Source organism: Oncorhynchus keta, chromosome 1, assembly GCF_023373465.1.
Source record: "Oncorhynchus keta strain PuntledgeMale-10-30-2019 chromosome 1, Oket_V2, whole genome shotgun sequence".
Classification (NCBI taxonomy): domain Eukaryota; kingdom Metazoa; phylum Chordata; class Actinopteri; order Salmoniformes; family Salmonidae; genus Oncorhynchus; species Oncorhynchus keta.
Window position 1 is genome coordinate 35,831,963 of NC_068421.1, and position 21,564 is coordinate 35,853,526.

The 21,564-nt window shown below is 42.9% G+C and overlaps 2 protein-coding genes across 15 annotated transcripts in view; both read left to right on the forward strand.

The window, feature by feature from the left end:
* Positions 1-535: 535 nt before the first annotated feature.
* LOC118395185 (uncharacterized) lies at positions 536-1,444 on the forward strand. Its single transcript, XM_035788945.2, has one exon. It carries the CDS (start codon positions 536-538, stop codon positions 1,442-1,444), a length of 909 nt encoding a protein of 302 aa, XP_035644838.2.
* Positions 1,445-7,258: 5,814 nt separating this feature from the next.
* LOC127931225 (histone-lysine N-methyltransferase MECOM-like) overlaps positions 7,259-21,564 on the forward strand; it is a 215,446-nt gene continuing 201,140 nt past the window's right edge. For 7 of the 14 annotated variants that reach the window (XM_052523271.1, XM_052523278.1, XM_052523291.1 and 4 more), the window contains exon 1: positions 7,261-8,474. In XM_052523271.1, the coding sequence (XP_052379231.1) occupies positions 8,438-8,474 (37 nt within the window). In that variant the 5' untranslated portion in view covers positions 7,261-8,437. Of the gene's footprint in view, positions 8,475-21,564 lie in introns of all 14 variants that reach the window. The other 7 variants (XM_052523296.1, XM_052523289.1, XM_052523293.1 and 4 more) reach the window with 4 other exon arrangements.

Here is a 21,564-nt window from a genome sequence, read left to right on the forward strand (position 1 = left end):
GATTTCATCTTCTTCTTATCTGCTGAGTTAAATGCATCTATTTACTCGCGCCAGGAAATCAGCATATATGACAACAATTACGCCAGGTGATGCAAAATGAACTCACCCATTGTCACCGATCCGGATACACTCACAGTATAACTAGAGGAGAAAGTGGTTGTGACATCATAATGGTGTTCTAGTATGTTCTCAAATCAGAATTTTTTTTCATTGCCGAGGTACTTGGTAATGTATCACAAAGTGATAGGAATTGAGAAGGGGGGACTGTAATAAGGCATAACTTTATTTCATATTTGTGGGCACTCTTTTCATACTTTCTGCTGCTAGAATTGAGAGAGAAATGGCACATTTGCCAACTGCAATTGTGATTGACAATGGAACTGACCAGATGAGAGTTGGGACCTCAGGCAGTACAAAGCCTAGTCTGATCTGTAAAAATGTCACTGGCAGATCTGAGAGCAACTCTAGTGAAGGAGAGCTCTGCTTTGGAGATGAGGCATGGGGGAGGAGAGACGACTTGTCTGTGATTCGTCCCATGAAGCGTGGGAGGGTGGTGTCATGGGCTGATATGGAGGCCATATGGAGCTATGTTTTCAACAGGCACGTGAAGACCCCCTCATGTGAGAGCCCAGTTTTACTGACTGAGTTCCCCTTGACCACCCAGTCGGACAGGGAAAAGACCTGCAGGATGATGTTCGAGGGTCTGGGTGTCCCTGCATTGTACATGGCCCCTCAGTCGCTCCTGGCCCTGCTGTCTTCAGGCAGGGTGACCGGCTGTGTGGTGGACTGTGGCTACGACGTCACCCACACCGTCCCAGTTTTCGAGGGCCACTGCCTCCTCCACGCTGTGCGTCAGCTGGGCCTGGGAGGGCAGGATGTCACGGCCCACCTGGCTCTGCTGCTGAAGGAGTCCGGAGCTCAGTTTTCCAGCACCACACAGGAACATGACACCGTGACCATCATCAAGGAGCAGATGTGTTACGTATCCACTGATCCCTCCACAGAGACAGCCACAACCATCATCGGCAGCACCGATGCGGACTACCAGCTCCCCGACGGACAGATGCTGAGGGTTGGCAGCGAGAGGTTCAGGGCACCCGAAATCCTCTTCTCTCCTCAGACTGTCCGCATGGTAACACAAGGCATTCCCAGTCTCCTGGTGAGCTCTGTGTTGGAGAGCGATGCAGACCTGTGGCAGCTGCTCCTAGACAACGCCGTCCTTGCCGGGGGCTCCAGCCTCCTTCCCGGGATGGGCCACAGACTGAGGGAGGAGGCCTCGGCTCTGGCACCGCCAGGATGCCGAGTGGGGCCAGTCCCTGTGATGGATACCGCCTGGCTGGGGGGCTCCCTTCTGTCCTCTCTCTCCATCTTTGGAGACATGTGCATCAGTGCCTTGGAGTACCAGGAGATGGGGTCCAACGTGATCCATCACAAGTGCTTCTGAGTCATGTCTGATGCCTTTCCCTGGCCTGCTCACCAGAGACAATTCAATGAAACACTGATTCTGATTAAAGGTATTTTTCTAAATGTTTCCCAAGGAGAATGAACTGTTCATTTGATAAGGTACAAAATAACTTGGATATAGCCTAGGCTGAAGAGGGCAGGCATAGGCTTACATTGGAGACAAAAAAATGATCTATGGGAATAAGAGCTCTTGTTTGGTATTGAAATTAAATAGTTTGATTCAGTGCTAATAAAAACAAATGGATTTTGGAACTTTTGTGTGACCGTGGCACACACAGCTGTCTTATTCCTTATTCCTATGCATGGTCTCCAGAAACCATTATGTCACTGCAACCGGGAAACTGACGAGCATCCCACTCCAGTCTGCTCTTACGGTAAACCCTAGATAAATAACCCTGATTGAATGACGGATTGATTACTTGTCAGGTCTCTTAGTTGAAGAGACTTTTGCAATTGAAAAGTCAATCAGAATTGATGAGGACGGCTCTGTACCCTGTCTGTGACCTAATCGAGCTGCTGAGTTCGAGGATAAACGACTGCCCGTAGACATCCCCGCCACACCATGTCCATAAATACTTCTCCAGATTGTCTCGAGAGTGCATAGTAATCCGCCCCCTAGATAGGTCTACCGGGAATCACTGTTAAAATGCACTCAACTATCTGCCTCACCAAGATGTCAATAGTTTGCTTGCTCCTGAAATACCAGCAGTGAATGTATACATTACCATCATCGTATTGCTAGTGTTATCTACATATCTATACCTCTGTTGTAGAATATATTTTTTTATAGGTACGTTTAGAAAATAAGTTTGTTTCATTGCGTTATTGTAAACCGTGCCGCTTATTGAGCACTAGATGGCGGTACAACATTATGGAGCAACAAACGTTAGAAATATTGTAGTCTAGGATTCTGTCATCACTTGTTTGGTTGGGTGTAATTTACTATAGCTGTTGTACAGCGTTTTAACAAATGTAACACCTCCAAACCAAAGATATGCATCAGGATTGACAAATAGCAATACCTTTATTTGGACTATTTTCTACATTTTGGAATAATAGTGAAGACATCAAAACTATTAAATAACACATGAAATCATGTAGTAACCAAAAAGTGTTTAAAAAAATCCAAATGTATTTCATATTTGATATTCTTCAAAGTAAGAATATTATGACAAGAACAACTCAAATAAGCAAAGACAAATGACAGTCCATCATTACATTAAGACATGAAGGTCAGTCAATGCAGAAAATGTCAAGAACTTTGAAAGCTTCTTCAAGTGCAGTCGCAAAAATCATCAAGCGCTATGATGAAACTGGCTCTCATGAGGACCGCCACAGGAAAGGAAGACCCAGAGTTACCTCTGCTGCAGAGGATAAGTTCATTAGAGTTACCAGCCTCAGAAATTGCAACCCAAATACATTCTTCATGGAGTTCAAGTAACAGACACATCTCAACATCAACTGTTCAGAGGCGACTACATGAATCAGACCTTCATGGTTGAATTGCTGCAAAGAAACCAATACTAAAAGACATTAAATTAATACAATCTCAACAGACAAATGGTTTGGGGAGAGTATTTGGTTGCAGTGTTATAAACTATTAGCAGCTCTTAGTTGAGTGTTGTTAATGCAGAGATGCACACTTTGATGAGCAAAGACATATTATTTTGTTGAAGCACACAACGGTATGTTGATACTATAACTTACAGTAGTTAGATTGTATTTGCTCACATGTTCTCCACAGCGTCATGGCCGTTGTTATGACACTCTTGTCTTGGTGCATTTTCTTCGGGTTTCTCAAGTGTGTCGGCAAGATGCAGACTTGGCTTATTTGTTCAAATGCAAGGGTTGTGCTCTTCCAAGCTCTACCGAGCTCATCAAATACATTTAGCCTTAAACACGACTGAACCACTAAGTATTCAATTGAACCAAGAACTCCTTGCTTGAATCACATGACATCGAATGAAAGCCTTGCGTAAAGACTTAATGTAATCACAGTCACTAATACTTTATTAGCTACTTCATTCTCCAGCACAAGTTGGGTTTGCAGGGGAAACATGTTGACTTCACACGAGGAGAGGTTACTGGGTTATTGCTGATAGAAAAAAGGATGAAATGAATTGGTTGAATGTGGACTTTGTATAAGGAGTGGGCTGATATATAGGCCCTGTGGCTATAGGTCTAGGTTTTCAATCTACACTGAGTGTACAAAACATTAACAAACACCTGCTCTTTCCATGACATAGATCCCCTAGGATTGTCATTTGTTAAATCTACTTCCATCAATGTATTATGGAGGGGAGAAGACAGGTTAAAGAAGGATTTTTAAGCCTTGAAACAATTGAGACATGGATTGTGTATGTCTACCATTCCGAGTGTGAAAGGGCAAGGCAAAAGATTTAAGTGCCTTTGAACGGGGTCTGGTAGTAGGTGCCAGTGGGAGACGACTTCACCTTTCAGCAGGACAATAATCTAAAACACAAGGCCAAATCTATACCGGAGTTGCATACCAAGAAGACAGTGAATGTCCCTGAGTGGCCCAGTCATAGTTTTTACTGAAATCTGCTTGAAGAGAGAGACCGTGAATATACCATTTGTATACCAATTGATTTAAAAAATATATTATTTGTAAATCCCTCATGACCTTAGTTCAACTGTCGTAACCCTTCAGAACCCAAAATATACGCATTTTTTACTCTATTGTTTACAAACGATGTAATTGTAAACAAGCACTAGGCTCAAAACATGGTTAAAACTATAACAATATTTTACCCTTGAGCAGAGATTCAGAGAAGCATATGTAGTTTTGTCAGGAGGATACAGACAGCTCAAGACCATGGTGCTTGCCTACGGAGCTGTGAGGGGAACGGCACCTCAGTACCTCCAAGCTCTGATCAGGCCCTACACCCAAACAAGGGCACTGCGTTCATCCACCTCTGGCCTGCTCGCCTCCCTACCACTGAGGAAGTACAGTTCCCGCTCAGCCCAGTCAAAACTGTTCGCTGCTGCGCTCCCCAATGGTGGAACACACTCCCTCACGACGCCAGGACAGCGGAGTCAATCACCACCTTCCGGAGACACCTGAAACCCCACCTCTTTAAGGAATACCTAGGATAGGATAAAGTAATCCTTTCACCCCCCTTAAAAGATTTAGATGCACTATTGTAAAGTGGCTGTTCCACTGGATGTCATAAGGTGAATGCACCAATTTGTAAGTCGCTCTGGATAAGAGCGTCTGCTAAATGACTTAAATGTAAATGTAATGTAAATGTTTGCTTAGACATGCAGAATTATTATCATTATTGCTTTACAGATAATTAAGCAAACTGATTATGGCTCTAGATCACAGGAAAAAGCTGTTTCATGAGTTTGAAATAATGCTACATTGGGTCTCCCGAGTGGCGCAGCAGTCTAAGGCACTGCATCACAGTGCTTGAGGCGTTACTAAAGACCCAGGTTTGATTCCAGACTGTGTCACAACCGGCCGTGACCAGAAGTCCCATAGGGCGGCACACAATTGGCCCAATGTCCTCCGGGTTAGAGAAGGATTTTGCCGGGGGCTTTACTCGGCTCATCACGCTCTTGTGGTTGGCCGGGCGCCTGCAGGCTGACTTCAGTCATCAGTTGAACGTGTTTCCTCCTCACATTGGTGCAGCTGGCTTCCAGGTTAAGTGGGCGGGTGTTAAGAAGCACGGATTGGTGGGTCATGTTTTGGGGTGTTGCAGAGATGAGATTGGATCGCAATTTTGGAGAAAAAAGGGATTAAATACAACAACAACAAAAATGCTAAATTCTCCAATTTATGGATGGGGGCATAGCCCTCCTCCAGGATCACCCCCCAGCCATCCTCACTTACTTTGTGCCTGCTCAGTTTTTTGGGGTGCATGACACTGCCCATAACCAAACGGTGGAAACACCTCAATATCCAAATAGCCACAACAGTGTAGCCTAATATGAACTTTGATCGAAAAGTAGAAGGGTATAGTGGATGCGAACAGTTGCAGATTATTTCTGCGTATCTCTACTGAACGGAAAAGTCAGGCAGAAAGTTGGAGTTCCCCGTGGTGTTTTGACAATGTAGATTGTGTTGAATGGGTGTCGGTACCAGAGCTCAGTGGTCCGTATAGATTATAAAATACTCTCACTTCTCTCCACCGAGGGGCACTGCTCACCGGGGCACTAGCGTGCTCCACTCCCGTCCTTTTCGCCGGCTCACACTCCTTACAACATGTTTCACATAAGGCATTATATGAATTATTACAATTGAATAAGAGCAGGAAATTATGGTAATATGATTATACTCTCGAAGTTAAAGGTGAAAGAATGGTTGTAAAAACACAGGCAGTATGGCATGATGATTCTAACACCCAGCACACGTTTATGTCAAAAGCATAAAATGTTTAGGCACCAGTATCAGATTCAAAAGCAGTTGCACATATAAGAGTTATAAAACAAGTTATAATAATAACTATTCTTATTAGGCTATTATTATTAATAGTATTAATATTGTTATTGGTGTTGTTAATATGTGTTGTTATTATTATTGTTGTTAGTGTGGTTTATTTATAAAGACGTTTTATTTGTAGGCCTATTTGAAATGCTTTTGTTATTAGTGTTATTATAATAAAAAGTATATGTTTTATAAATCAATATACTGCTCATGCAAAATATTGCTAATGCACATACAACAATTGACTTGACAATATATTATTTTCATGTTTTTGCAAATGTGATGGGAGTATTTATACCGTATTATTATTTGTATTTAGTGGTATAGTCTACACGCTTTATTGTCGTTGTCCATCTCCTTATTTTATTTCAGAAACGTCTTGGCTGGGCAAAGCATTGATAAAATATCCCTGTTGATCACTTGATTGATTACCTTGCTCAAAGGTCACGCGGGTGCGCGGTAATTTCCTTGTGCCGGAGGCTCCCTTCTCACTTTTAGTCTGGCTTCGACAGCTCCTATACAAATTATGTATTTATTTTAACCCCTAAACAACCTCCCAAACATAACTAAATGCATTGAAATAAACAATCAATTACCAGATATTAACGTGAGTTCTTATTTTCTGCAGAAATTACCAAAGGTAACGCATCTAATTAGGTTAACATAGGATCCAAACGTTGTGAACTGCCCAACCACGTTTTTTTATGGGAATTAAATTCGAACTATAGCATAAGAAAGCAAATAATTTAGCTATACTTGCAAAAGGTCTTGAACCCAATGAATGTCTAATAATTACAACCCACTGGGCTGCACATATCTCTCCAGCGTTCCCTGGTCCTGCCATTCCGCGCCTCCGGGTCAGCGTGTCATAATAAAGTATGTATTCTGAAAGTAGTCTCGAGAACAGTGAGTTATTGCAATGAATGAAAACTGTTTCCATTTAGGCTAATTGAGCGCGCTGCCTCGAGCTGTAGCTGTGGGTCTGAAAGGCTGCATGCCTGCCTGCGCCGCAAGCCACCCTCTCCAGCACACGGTGTACTTAATAGCACCATTTATATCATTACTTTGGGGCTAGGCTGAGGTATACCCACAATAAAGTACCTATATTAACCTTTCTTGACTTGGTGACTTAAATTACTTGGTGATTTCTGTAAACTGTAAGTATGTTGGATGAATAACTTGAGACAGTATTTTCCTTAATGACACCTTTATGAACATTTAACATATAGTTTGACAGCGAATGTATTTGACTGAATTGGATAACACACACACCCCACGCGCATGTTCTATTGATAATGTGGTACTGACTCAATTGCCCACAGTTATCAAAAACATACCCACCACCTTTAAACCTGAATTCATATTCCCGAGAGGTATTTTAGCGTAAATGGGGTCCAACCTATGAACGTATACTTGCCGTATTGAAAGGTATATTGGACATCGGCCAAAGGGATGTCTTATTTTTGTTCTTTACAATTTATATGATGTCATTACTTAAATCAATGTCAACATACTTTGGAATCAATAAATCGAGTTCACAAGCCATTAAAGGGTTCACGTGCAAGATCAACATGACCTCATGCGGATCTAATTAATGAGCAATTACCTTAATTATACTGCGTTTTAATTCATAAACAAATACACCTTGCAGTTAATATCTCTCCACTACGACTATAGTGCAATAGCCCAATAAGATTGTTGGGGTTTTCATTGTTAGGTTCATCGGACCAATCGTATGTTGATACAGTGGTGCCCAAATCCGATAAGTGTGAAACAAAAGTAAAACAGTTCAATTGTGCATCAGCTTTACACAAAAGTTCAAATAGACTATTCGAGTTCAACAACATCGATTTTGGTTATCAATTTGCAAGCAAGCGATGGAATTTATACATGCACGCCAGCAGAAATGGGTTTTAATTCAAAGTATTAAACAGATTAATAATTGTCACCACTTCACAAAAAAAGCCTCGGACAGCCTCATATTAGAGCTGTCAGTTCGACTGCCCACATACCAGGGGAGAGGAGGAGGGATTCATTCATTTCCTAGTGTTCGCTGTGATGGTCAAAACACAATTAAAACTTATACAACATTTAATGAAAACGTTTCACATTAGTAATTTAGCCGAACATTGATGAATGTGATTTCATTTGAACACAAAAGGTAGGCATGCATGGTGAGAGTTTGAGAATAGTTCATTATAATGAATGTCTCCGGCTCTCCGTAGATTCGAGGTCGTGTCGGCTCTGTTTCATATTCCGTGATCTTTAAAGATCTGACACGAAGGGATCTCTCTGCGATTGCCATCTGACTAGATCAGTCATATCAAGTGATAAATCGTTCCAAACTTTTTTTGGCGGTGCTGCCAGATTGGCTATGCGCATGTGCGAAGGTGTCCAAACTGACAATGCTGGAGAGATAGCGAGTCTGGATTGAGAAACACAGAGAAAAGGACAGAGAAAAAAGAAAAAGGAGGAAAAGATCCAAGAAAAAATCTAACAAACCCACGCCGAAGGACTGGCATCATGAGGTCCAAAGGCAGGGCACGGAAACTGGCCACAAGTAGGTGCAATATCCCTTTCTTTGCCTTTTGAAACTGCCATCTTGTAAATGTGTAGCTGTATCTCAGTTATCAATGCTGTTTCGCATCTAAAAATTAGGTACAATATATTGTATCTAGCTTACATGAGTGTCAGTAGACAATAGCCCCCACTCACGACTGAGCAGAGGTACAATACAGTTGGGAGAAGATGTTGGTTCAAGGGTTTCGAGTTGATGCTGTCAATGCCAGTTCGTTTCGCGAATTCAGAAAAAAATCAATTGGCGTTTTAAGTTATGAAAAGTTGTGCAAACGGGAGAGGCACTTCTCAGGGAACGAACTTCTATCGTTATTGGGTTGTGCTTTGTGTAGTGGGCGCTACAGCGTTGGCCAATTCTCGTCCGGTCCTGCGACGCTGTTGTTGCGTGGGTTTCTGTATACTTCAATTTGCAGAAGCAACTTTGAAAAGGCAGTTTGCCTCATTCAGACTTCGGAAATGAAAGATCCAGAATGAAGGACTTATGCATTTAAATATAATCAGGTACCATTGCTGACAAAAGTCAAAAATATTGTTGCCTTGTTAGATGTAGCCTAGAATAAATGCGTATGGGTGTTCGCTCTACCTATCATTACATTATAGCCTTGGGTTATCACGCTGTATTGCATCTTTATTATGGTGTATTTCGTTTGTGCAACAAGTACAGAATCTATGTTATATAATTAATGTTACGGTCTGTGTACAAAACGTGTTTACATCTTTATGTTATACAGAAATGTAATGATGTTTGTGTTGTACCACTTCACATTGAAGGGCACGGAGGCTTTGAACGCCAATATTCAGTAGCCTAATACAGTATTTCTGTAATTGATTGAAACGGTTAAATTATTCGTCTGAGTTCTGAAAGCAATTCAACCCCCAGGGAACAAACACACTGATTTTGGTCAAATGTGTTTACTCCTATAAAATTGTATTGTGATCTATGGCAATCTCCCAAAATGCACTACAATGTTTATATAATATGTAGGCCTATTATCTCTCATATAAAAAAGTCAAGCAGATGATGTAGCTATAATCATTATGTACAATCCTTCAAGTAGTTAATGCTACAGAAGTAAACGTTTTCGATAATTATTTCAAATTGTGTATAGGCCTATTGCAATGTAATTGCATTTTCTGAGTCAGTAACATTTTCCATTGTTGTTTAACCTTTATGAATGTGTATAGCCAGTAGGCTATTTTTTTGCAGTCATTTTCTGAGATTAACACAAAAAAAACATTTTCAATTTTTAAGTATATAATTTGAATGTTTTGAATGATAGTTTTCTCATGTCTGGACAACAGTGTAGCCACAGGTCAACACCGGTAGGTTGCAGTCCTGGAACCAGGGGTCGCGGGTGTTATTCTTTCAATAAACGTCTGAGAGACCTGACAGTCTTGTTATTGTGTGTGTAACTTTCTGCCTTAAACATATATTCCTGCTACAAATTGATCATTTCTCTGGACCTTTCTGGAGCTCAGACAGATGAGAAATGACCTTAAAACCCTTTCCTCTTTAGGATATTAATTTATTTAGGCCTACAAACTCAGTGGATGACACTCATCCAACCAGCAGTGTTATTTTGAAATCGAATTGTGAGTGTTTTATTTGTTCAAACAATACTGGGCATCTTTTCCCATTTGTGATGTAACTTAACGATAATCGTACCAGATGCGTCGTTATTTACGAGCCAACTTTTTTAAGTTTCCCAAACAAGCACGTAGAGAGGACGTTTGCTATATGAGTTGTTAGACCATTTGTCGATACTTGATAGGATGGAAAGAAAAGCAGCGCTGCTCTCGGATCAGCTTTCTCCATTCAAATCATACCTTAACATAAAAGTTATTCCATAATACTGACGATGGATCAGCTCCTAGATACATATTGCCACCTATGGCTGCAAATAGGCTATTGAGGCGGCTAATTATGCTTTCCCAATAATAATGCACTAAATCACAGATTGGGCACGTCATTGAGCACATGTTGTAACACATTAAAAACACTGAGCCAAAAAATGACAGACAGTAGCCTAGACGCAAAATATAACTAAATGTAATTGTACATGAAATTGATTTCAATATGATTGAACTAGCCTATATAACCAATATAACCTATAACCTATGTATCTTTTAATGCAGTCATCTCAGTTCTCATTTTAATCATAATTATACCCTTCACTTGTTTGTAGCAATTGCAAATACTTTGGCAACTTTTATGTGTAGTCAACTTCATTCTGAAGTTATCGCAGTCACCAGGTCCGGCCCTAGCCTTTTGGGGGCCCTATGGGAAATGTTGTTTCAATTTCCTCCAATTCTACACATTTTGCCATGGAATGCAGACAAAATGGTGCAGTTTAAGCAACTTTGCTGCAATACTACACATTTTGCCATGGGGCAGAGAGAAGATTTTACCATTTTATAAAACATTTATTGCAATTCTACTCATTTTGCCATGGTGTGGAGAGAAAAATGTGCAGCTTTAAAGCTATTTTTTAACATGACTTATGCCATGTTAATATGATATCTGAGTGAGGGTGACTAACAAAATCAATGGGGGCCCCCTGGAGGTCAGAGCCCCTTGAGCAAGTGCCCTTTGTGCCCAATCAATAAATCAACCATTATTACTACAAGTTTAGAAACAGGCTAGACTCAATTTACCAATCTAAAAATTGTTAGCTGACACAGGCTAAATGAGTGACTGTTAGTTACTGACATAACAAGAGAAAAACTTCTGATGGACATCTAGATAACTCTCAACAGTAAGTTCAGATCCCAACTGAATTCCCCCCCAAAGTATGTATATCGAATATATATATTTAATAATTTTGGGGTCTGGGGCACTATAGGCCGGGTGCCCACAGCGACCGTTTATGTCGCGCCTAGAGCCGGCCCTGGCAGTCACAGTCAGACAGATAGCCTAAACATCTTGATTCTATGTTTAGCAAAGATCTTTTGTGAATAAAGTGATGCGGAAGGGCAAAAAAACATATATTGATGCACTCTACGAGTGGTCTGGATCACTCGTAGATGTCCAAAGGTTTTTTTAAGGTTACTAACGAATGCTATGGGAAACACCTCGGCTACTAAACATACATCGTTAGATGGTTCTAATGATGATCTCAACGCTACGAAGGCTCTGAGGAAGGAGGCCCTGACACAAAGATAAAGGTGTTACACATGTAGAAATAAATCCAGTTTACATGTTGTGTACATGTTGTGTGCTGCCTTTGTGTACAAGCTGTATAACCCCCCAGGGGTTATGCAAGTATTTGTGGATTTTGTTCTGTGCAAGATACTTTACAAATTAGATGCATTTTTCGCATCCGTTTTATTTTTGGGGGTTGGCTATTAGATTCATTGTGTTTCAAATTGCTCACCAAAATACATTTCCGAAGGGAAATTTGACGTTTAAAATAAACTTGAATGGATCACATTGAATTGACAGCACCAAGACGAGTCGAAGAGCTTTATAACCATAGGCCTACTTTTAATGTGAAAACTTTGTCAGGAAGAACTTTAAGAGCCAAACAGACAGGGACTCTGTAATTATTTATTTCCTGTGCTTCATGGATTTGTCTCGTGAGCTTCGGTGTCATTGCAGGCCCTTTGGCCTTTGGCACAGAGGATCTTTCGTGACGATATGAAATAAACCCATCAGACGGCCAGCTCTCATCAGGATCTCTTACAGACTGTTGTTCATGGCAACATGGCCCAGTGTTTACAGAATATGTGTGAAAAGCAAACGATATGCATATTATTATGTGATCACTAACAAGGCAAAGGGCACACACACACACACACACACACACACACACACACACACACACACACACACACACACACACACACACACACACACACACACACACACACACACACAAACACACACACACACACACACACACACACACACACACACACACACACACACACACACACACACACACACACACACACACACACACACACACACACACACACACACACACACACACACACACACACACACACACACACACACACACACACACACACACACACACACACACACACACACACACACACACACAGCCATAATGGTTTAGTAGTGCATTTAGTAGTGGTTTTGGCGCCTGCTGCAATCGTCCTAAATATTAACAGTCCCTTGAAGGAATGCGCTCGGCTACAGCACCAGCCGGTCTGCCCATCCAGTTCCAGGCATAGTTCTAAATCATTACTTATAATCTGAGAATAGGGGGCTAATTTGAGGTATATTTAAACATTATTATTTACTCAAGATGTAAGAGGAAGATTTCTAGGCTACCTATTAAGTCAGTGGGAGAGAATGTTCTGATAGCTCGGCACAGTTTCCCCCCGGGAACTGGGACGTTCTGGCCTGTAGCCAGCACTGCACAATGTCAACAGTGAATATTTAAATTCCCAGACTCCCCATAAGAGGTCTGCCGGTAAATGTGTTCAGTGTGCGGCCTGTCCTGATAAGTTCTGTTCAGAGGCTGGTCCTGTAGGTCTCCTCACGCCACAGAGAGCGTTTGTGCTCGAGCTCCATTGATGTGCGCATGGCAGGCAGATGATAAAACACAGTGGAGTGAGTTAATGAAGGGGGAGTTGGTAGGTGGGGAGGTGGTAATAGAAGTGGGATTGGTGGTGGAAGATTAGTTCAGATGTCATATGGGAGTCCCCCCCCCCACACACACAAAATAAAAATAAAACAAATGATTTGTCCTAATATCATACTTCAGTTAGGACTATAGGCCTAAGCTAACTCCTTGTCTGCCTAACGTTAGTAACCTACGTGCCTCTCAACTAAATGCTCAGGGGGTAGTGTGAGATATCTGACCCTTGGTGCACCACTTGTAATGTCCTCAAAAAGAAGAGATAAGACTCATGCTGAATTGGATTCCATTTTTTTTCATGCAGTACCCCTTGTATTTAAAACAACATACTTTTGGTTTATTCACACATATATGAACGTGTCTTTTCAGACATAGGTTGAAACAATGAGAGGATATTAGACATGCTCATAGTCTGCTCATAGTCTGCTCACCCTATAGTCACTTGTTGTCCCGTAGGTGCACAGCAAATTTGAGATCAAAATTTTAACACTCACAGTGTTAAATTGAACACTTCGAAATGATGTGTGACCCACCGAAATAGTGTTAAACTAACACTTTTCAAAGTGTTCACAAACTAACACCCCTAGAGTGTTTTGTAAAGCCTTATTTGGATATTTCCCAGCGTGCCTTTCAAGTGAACATGAGCAATACCCACCCATGACTGTGTTTGTTAGTGACAGTTGTGTCCATTGATTTTTAGTTCTAAAGCCTTCACCAAGTGACCGCTTATGTGAATGTGTGAACCCTTGATGACAATATATCACACATTTCATAAGGCCTTCAGTTATGGCTTAAATAAATATCCTCAACATTTTGGTCTGAAAAAAATGGCTCATGGGCCACATCAGACATGCAAGCAACAATAAGCTGGTTTATGATGTGATTAGTGATTCATATCAGAATCAAGCCAGAGGGAGTGTATTGGAATGTATTTATCACCAACCACAACCTGCATTCAGAATGACAGCTAGAGTGAAGGACTTCACAAACAACACTACCTTAACCATGTGAACTGGAACAACCATCTCAGTAACAGGTGCAATAAATCCAACCACTTACAGATTGGATTTGTTTAGAAAAATGTAAGTTATTAATTGTTGTATAGTATAAGATCAATTTAACAATCAAAGTGCATGCAGAAACATAGATTTTCAAACAAACTATTCTAAACATCAACCTGCAACAAAGCATTCTGGGAAGAATGATAATGAGGCCCCTCCCACATCTTTTTCACTGAGAGAATAAACATAAATGAACTCACGCAGTCCAGTAACAACAACACCACGCAGTGTTGATTCCAATGTGAATTAAATTACACTGCGTTGATTCATCGCATGTGGTGTCACTTTCAATCCCACTGATGTTAACCCCACTAGAATCAACACTCAGATATAACACTCAGATATAACACTCAGATATAACACTCAGATATAACACTCAGATATAACACTCAGATATAACACTCACAACACGTCTTACCTTAAAACAACAAGATTTGAACACTTGCAAATGTGCTGTGTATGTGTGTCAGTTCATCTGAACAGTCCATAAATCAATTGCTCTCGCCATAGACCCATGCATTGAATTTGAAATTAAATTAAATGTATTTGGCATTTCTAAATAAAAATGTAGAAAAACATGATTATTATTATGTTATTTTTGATTCCCTAATTGCTTTGGTGGGTTAGTATTCCCTCAGAGGCAGGAGTGAAGTCTAGCTAAAGCTGATTATAAGCTATAATAATTTTAAGACTGCAGGTCAACTCTGTTGAGGACTTGCTATTAAGAATTATGTAAAATTGAGTCAGTATGCCCTACTCATCAATATAAAGTGTGTGTATGTGTATATTAATATACACTGCTCAAAAAATAAAGGGAACACTTAAACAACACAATGTAACTCCAACACTTCTGTGAAATGAAACTGTCCACTTAGGAAGCAACACTGATTGACAAAACATTTCACATGCTGTTGTGCAAATGGAATAGACAACAGGTGGAAATTATAGGCAATTAGCAAGACACCCACAATAAAGGAGTGGTTCTGCAGGTGGGGACCACAGACCACTTCTCAGTTCCTATGCTTCCTGGCTGATGTTTTGGTCACTTTTGAATGCTGGCGGTGCTTTCACTCTAGTGGTAGCATGAGACGCAGTCTACAACCCACACAAGTGGCTCAGGTAGTGCAGCTCATCCAGGATGGCACATCAATGCGAGCTGTGTCAAGAAGGTTTGCTGTGTCTGTCAGCGTAGTGTCCAGAGCATGGAGGCGCTACCAGGAGACAGGCCAGTACATCAGGAGACGTGGAGGAGGCCGTAGGAGGGCAACAACCCAGCAGCAGGACCGCTACCTCCGCCTTTGTGCAAGGAGGAGCACTGCCAGAGCCCTGCAAAATGACCTCCAGCAGGCCACAAATGTGCATGTGTCTGCTCAAACGGTCAGAAACAGACTCGATGAGGGTGGTATATGAGGGCCCGGCGTCCACAGGTGGGGGTTGTGCTTATAGCCCAACACCGTGCAGGACGTTTGGCATTTGCCAGAGAACACCAAGATTGGCAAATTCGCCACTGGCGCCCTGTGCTCTTCACAGATGAAAGCAGGTTCACACTGAGCACATGACAGACGTGACAGAGTCTGGAGATGCTGTGGAGAACGTTCTGCTGCCTGCAACATCCTCCAGCATGACCGGTTTGGCGGTGGGTCAGTCATGGTGTGGGGTGGCATTTCTTTGGGGGGCCGCACAGCCCTCCATGTGCTCGCCAGAGGTAGCCTGACTGCCATTAGGTACCGAGATGAGATCCTCAGACCCAGGTTGGCCCTGGGTTCCTCCTAATGCAAGACAATGCTAGACCTCATGTGGCTGGAGTGTGTCAGCAGTTCCTGCAAGAGGAAGGCATTGACGCTATGGACTGGCCCGCCCGTTCCCCAGACCTGAATCCAATTGAGCACATCTGGGACATCATGTCTCGCTCCATCCACCAACGCCACGTTGCACCACAGACTGTCCAGGAGTTGGGGGATGCTTTAGTCCAGGTCTGGGTGATCCCTCAGAAGACCATACGCCACCTCATCAGGAGCACGCCCAGGCATTGTAGAGAGGTCATACAGGCACGTGGAGGCCACACACACTACTGAGCCTCATTTTGACTTGTTTTAAGGACATTACACCAAAGTTGGATCAGCCTGTAGTGTGGTTTTCCACTTTAATTTTGAGTGTGACTCCAAATCCAGACCTCCATGGGTGGATAAATTTGATTTCCATTGATCATTTTTGTGTGATTTTGTTGTCAGCACATTCAACTATGTAAAGAAAAAAGTATTTAATAAGAATATTTCATTCATTCAGATCTAGGATGTGTTATTTTAGTGTTCCCTTTATTTTTTTGAGCAGTGTATATACAGTGCATTCAGAAAGTATTCAGACCCCTTCCCCTTTTTAGCATTTTGTTATGTTATAGCCTTATTCTAAAATGGATTAAATAAATAAAAATCCTCATCAATCTACACACAATACCCCATTATGACTAAGTAAAAACTGATTTTTAGAAATGTTTACACATTTATTAAAAATAACACATTGAAATACTTTACATTTATATTTAGACCCTTTGCTACGAGACTTGAAATTGATCTCAGGTGCATTCTTGATTGGAGTCCACCTGTGGTAAATTCAATTGGGAGGTGAACAAGAACCTAATGGTCACTCTGACAGAGCTCCAGAGTTCCTCTGTGGAGATAAGAGAACCTTCCAGAAGGACAACCATCTCTGCAGCACTCTACCAATCAGGCCTTTATGGTAGAGTGGCCAGACGGAAGCCACTCCTCAGTAAAAGGCACATGACAGCCCGCTTGGAGTTTGCCAAAAGGCACCTAAAGGAGTCTCAGACCATGAGAAACAAGATTCTCTGGCATGAATGACAAGTGTCATGTTTGAACAAAACCTGGCACCATCCCTACAGTGAAGCATGGTGGTGGCAGCATCATGCTGTATGGATGTTTTCAGCTGCAAGGACTGGGAGACTAGTTAGGATTGAGGGAATGATGAACAGAGAAAGGTACAGAGAGATCCTTGATGAAAACCTGCTCCAGAGTGCTCAGGACCTCAGACTGGGGTGAAGATTCACCTTCCAGCAGGACAATGGCACTAAGCACACAGCCAAGACAACACAGGAGTGGCTTCAGGACAAGTCTCTGAATGTCCTTGAGTGGCCCTGCCAGATCCCGGACTTGAACCCGATCAAACATCTCTGGAGACACCTGAAAATAATGGTGCAGTGACGCTCCCCATCCAACCTGACAGAGCTTGAGAGGATCTGCAGAGAAGAATGGGAGAAACTCCCCAAATACAGGTGTGCCAAGCTTGTAGCGTCATACCCAAAAAGACTTGCGGCTGTAATCGCTGCCAAAGGTGCTTCAACAAAATACTAAGTAAAGGGTCAGAATACTTACGTAAATGTGATATTTCATTTTTTTTATTATACATTTGCAAAACTTTCTAAACACCTGTTTTTAGGTTGTCATTATGGAATATTGTGTGTAGATTGATAAGGGGGGAACTAATTTAATCCATTTTAAAATAAGTCTGTAATGTAGCAAAATGTGGAAAAGGTCAAGGGGTACGAATACTTTTTGAATGCATAGTATGTATATATGTGTGTGTGTGTGTGCATGCGTGCATGTAGGCAGGCCTATAAGCCAATTTAAACTTGATCCAAAAACGAGGCTCTGTATGGATGGTGTGACGCAATTGCGGCGCCTCTGGAGGCACGCAGAGGCCAAATTGAGTTCTGTACCGCATATCCGTGCACCTCTCAAATGTTGTAACAATGCGGAGGGCTCTGTATAGCTCTGTATTGACATGATTGGTTGACATAGGTGAGGGTGGGAGGTCCTGTATAAACACAAACGTACTTCCTTGACAACTTCCTTCACAACAGCTCTACACTGCTCAGTGAACCACAAGACGTATAAATGCCCTGACTTCTGCAGAGGCCATATCACTGTAAATGCTGTATGACCAATGCAGACGACAGATTGACCATGCAGCGCACTTAAAAGAGTGTAAAAAGCGCTGCATGGTCAACCCTATGTCTGAAGTGGGAATACAGCATTTATTGCAATGCAGCCTCCTCAGATGTCAGGGCTCTCATACTTCTTGCGTTTACGGAGCGGAGCAGATCTATTGTGAAAGACAGTTGTCAAGGAAGTGAGTTTGTGTTTATACAGGACGTACCACCCTCACCTACCATCAACTCGCGCCCATAAATTGGCTTTAATTCTGCGCTCGTACGTGCGTGTGTTGGTGTGAAAGCGCATGGCGCATTCTGCCTGTCAGCGCCTCCTTCTTGCCGACGATTGCTTCCTCCTTGCGTTGTGCAATGGGCCATGCATCTGACGTTTGTCTGGCGGACCTCATTAAAAAGGGTTAATGTATCGTGCCATTTAAAAGGTGAGAGGGAGTGGGCACGATCTGAGATACCCTATTAAATACTCATTGTCCTGTCGCAGCGCTCTTTGCATGCGCTCCCGCTCCGTTTAGATCCAAACGTCGGTAAGCAATTGTGCGGTATCTCCCTGAGCAATGAGCCGTCACAGCTCGTCATTTTTCACGTGCGCTGTGGGCGATAATATGTTTATATTATCTCCCGCCTCAGCTCCTGAAAGCATAGGCCTAAAGTTTAAAATGGGATACATTAAGTTGTTCATTCGTAGGCCAAAATATTTCATCCGAATGCATATGGTAGGTAGGCCTGATTGTAATGTAGACCTTTCTCATTCTCAACCCTATTTAGTAGGCTGGCTTTTTGGGACAAAGTGGGAGCTGAATGGTTTGGTTGCATAAGGAAAACCTTTAACATTTTTTGGGGAAAACACATGTCAGGGAACAAACCAGTCTCATCAGTCATTTCCAAAATGTACTTTGAGATGATGTTGAAATAGGCAAGAAACCCAGAAAAGAGTGGTAAGCTACTGTATTTGTCTCAGTCATCTCAGTTTATGCTCGTTGTAACAGTAATATTTTGTGCTTGTGTGGTATGTGCAAAACAACAAACTTGCATCACTGTGTGTGTATGTGTTTGTGTTTGTGTGTGTGTGCGTGTGCGTGTGCTTATGTTTAAATTTGGTAAGATATTGGTTCCTGCGGGTGCAGTGTGACAGTGAGACAGCCCCCCTCATCCATCAACGCCTCCGTCTGCATGAGTCGCCCATCCCCTCTCCTCACCCACTGTCAGAGAAGGGGGTCTCTCTATACCCCCAATACCCCCCACCCCCACCCCACCATGTCTCTGATGTTAATGACACTGTGACCATACCTATATGCTGTAAACAGTTAGGTCTAGTTACTAGGTTAGTGGTTTGTTTATGTGTTGTTGTCAGGGCGATGAAGGATGGCCCTGTCAGTGGGTTTCAGGAGCCCCTGGTTCCCCAGTTGGTCCCTGGGGGCCCGGCTCAGTGGGTAGCCCTAGGGACCCATGTCACAACATCCCCTCCTCTCACTCTATCTAAACTGCAGAGTCTGGCATCTCCAATCACCTTTTAAAGAAAGACAAATAAGCCTAAACTATAGGTTTGTGAGTGTGTGTGTGTGTGTGTGTGTGTGTGTGTGTGTGTGTGTGTGTGTGTGTGTGTGTGTGTGTGTGTGTGTGTGTGATTGTGTGTGTGTGTGTGTGTGTGTGTACGCAGCGCTGTGCTGTGATGGGTGAGGGTCAGGCGGGAGTGATGAGGGTGGGTCTATGGCACGGCGACCCAGAGTGTGGGAACACCAAGGGAGGAGGCTGGGGGGGATGGAGGAGGGGGCCACATGTCAAGCCTGGGAACCAGTGTGTGTGTGTTTACCGCAGGGAAACCGTACCAACACAGAACAATGAGCTAACCTTACCCCCTTCTAAATAAAAAAGTCATTTCTGCTTTCTTCCCAAAGGTCAGTGAGTTAGAGATAGGGAGGTTAACACAAAAGGCTACAGTCAGCCTGGCGACTACAGTCTAGGCCACTCGGGTGCCAAGGCTGAGGTCATTATCAACAGCAGGCCCAAGCTAAGCATATTTTTTTACATATGTGTGTGTGCGTGTGTGTGTTACAGAGAGAGGAAGATGGAGAGATAAGAGAGAGGGAACATTCCCGTTGGTTCAAACCATTCCCCTAACATCTGATTGATTTGTGTGTCTGAGTGCAGTAGTTATTGTGTGGACACATTGCTGATGGTGCAGTCTCTTTCCCCTCTATTAATAAGGCAATATGATTGGTTGGTGCGTGTGGAGGAACAACCTCCCTTAGCTAATAAAAGGACTTCAATCATGTAGCTGCTCCAATCCATTACCTGGAGCAGGTATCAACTAGCCTGGATCCCAGATCGGTTTGTGCCGCCTTGCCAACTCCTTGTCATTACAGATGGTACCCAGGGTAGGTATCAGCTAGTGTCACCTCCATGCCAGCGCAATCCCTCACAGTCACAGTCACACCAACTTCTCTCAGTCACACTACTACAGGCACTCTGGTCTGGGGAGGTTTGTAGCATGGGGCGGATGTGGAACGTGTGGGTTAAATAAAGGGGCTTCTGTCTTAGGGCTATTGAAGACAACCCGGTGCGTTCTATGCCTGTTATATACACCTGCACTCTTTTGTGTACTGCACTGTTGCGGGAGCTAGCACGCTAGCATTTCACTGCACCTTTTATACCTGCTGTAAACTGTGTATGTGACGGATACATTTGATTTGACGCGGATGTTTTTGTGCAGGTGTATGCCATACGTATATGTGAGTTTGTTCATGCCTGAACAACAGGTGAGTAAACTCTCTCACTCCCTGTACAATGCAGTAGGCCACGTCCCCATGGGGATTGGGTGCTCAGGTGTGTGCGTGATGTGTTTGTGTGTGTGCATGCGTACGACAGTGTGTTTGTGCGTGTCCGTGTGTTTTTGTACGTTGTTCTTAATAATGTCTCTGTTGTTAAATATTGGGAGTGCTGCCGGCAGAACGAGTTCTTTCTTTCTCATACTGGACTGGAGCACAGCCACAAACAGGAATTATACAACAATCGCTTTGTGAGAGCGCCGATAACAGTGTGTTCCAGCACAGTGGGATCTCTTGGGGGGGGCTTCAGGGCTGTAGCTGGAGGCCGCTAGGCTGTGGCGCTCGATTATGATTAACTCGGGAGGAAATAAAGAAGGAGAAGAAGAGATCAGGTCCATCTGTAGCTGAGATGGAATGGTGAGATGGGGGGGGCTGTGGTGTACACCTTTCATCTCAGCCACACCAAGCCCACGCTATCTAGCCTGGAACCTCATTAACTGGTGACCTCTGACCCCTCAGGACGGGAGAGATGAGGGGAGGGAGACATGATCAAAGCCTGGGGTCATTTCTGATGGGAGCGTTACCTGATTGTTGGCGATAGCCTTTGTCTTATCAGTGTTGGAATGGCGATACGTTGATGAATGCTCCGGATGCTTTGTGACGTGAAGAG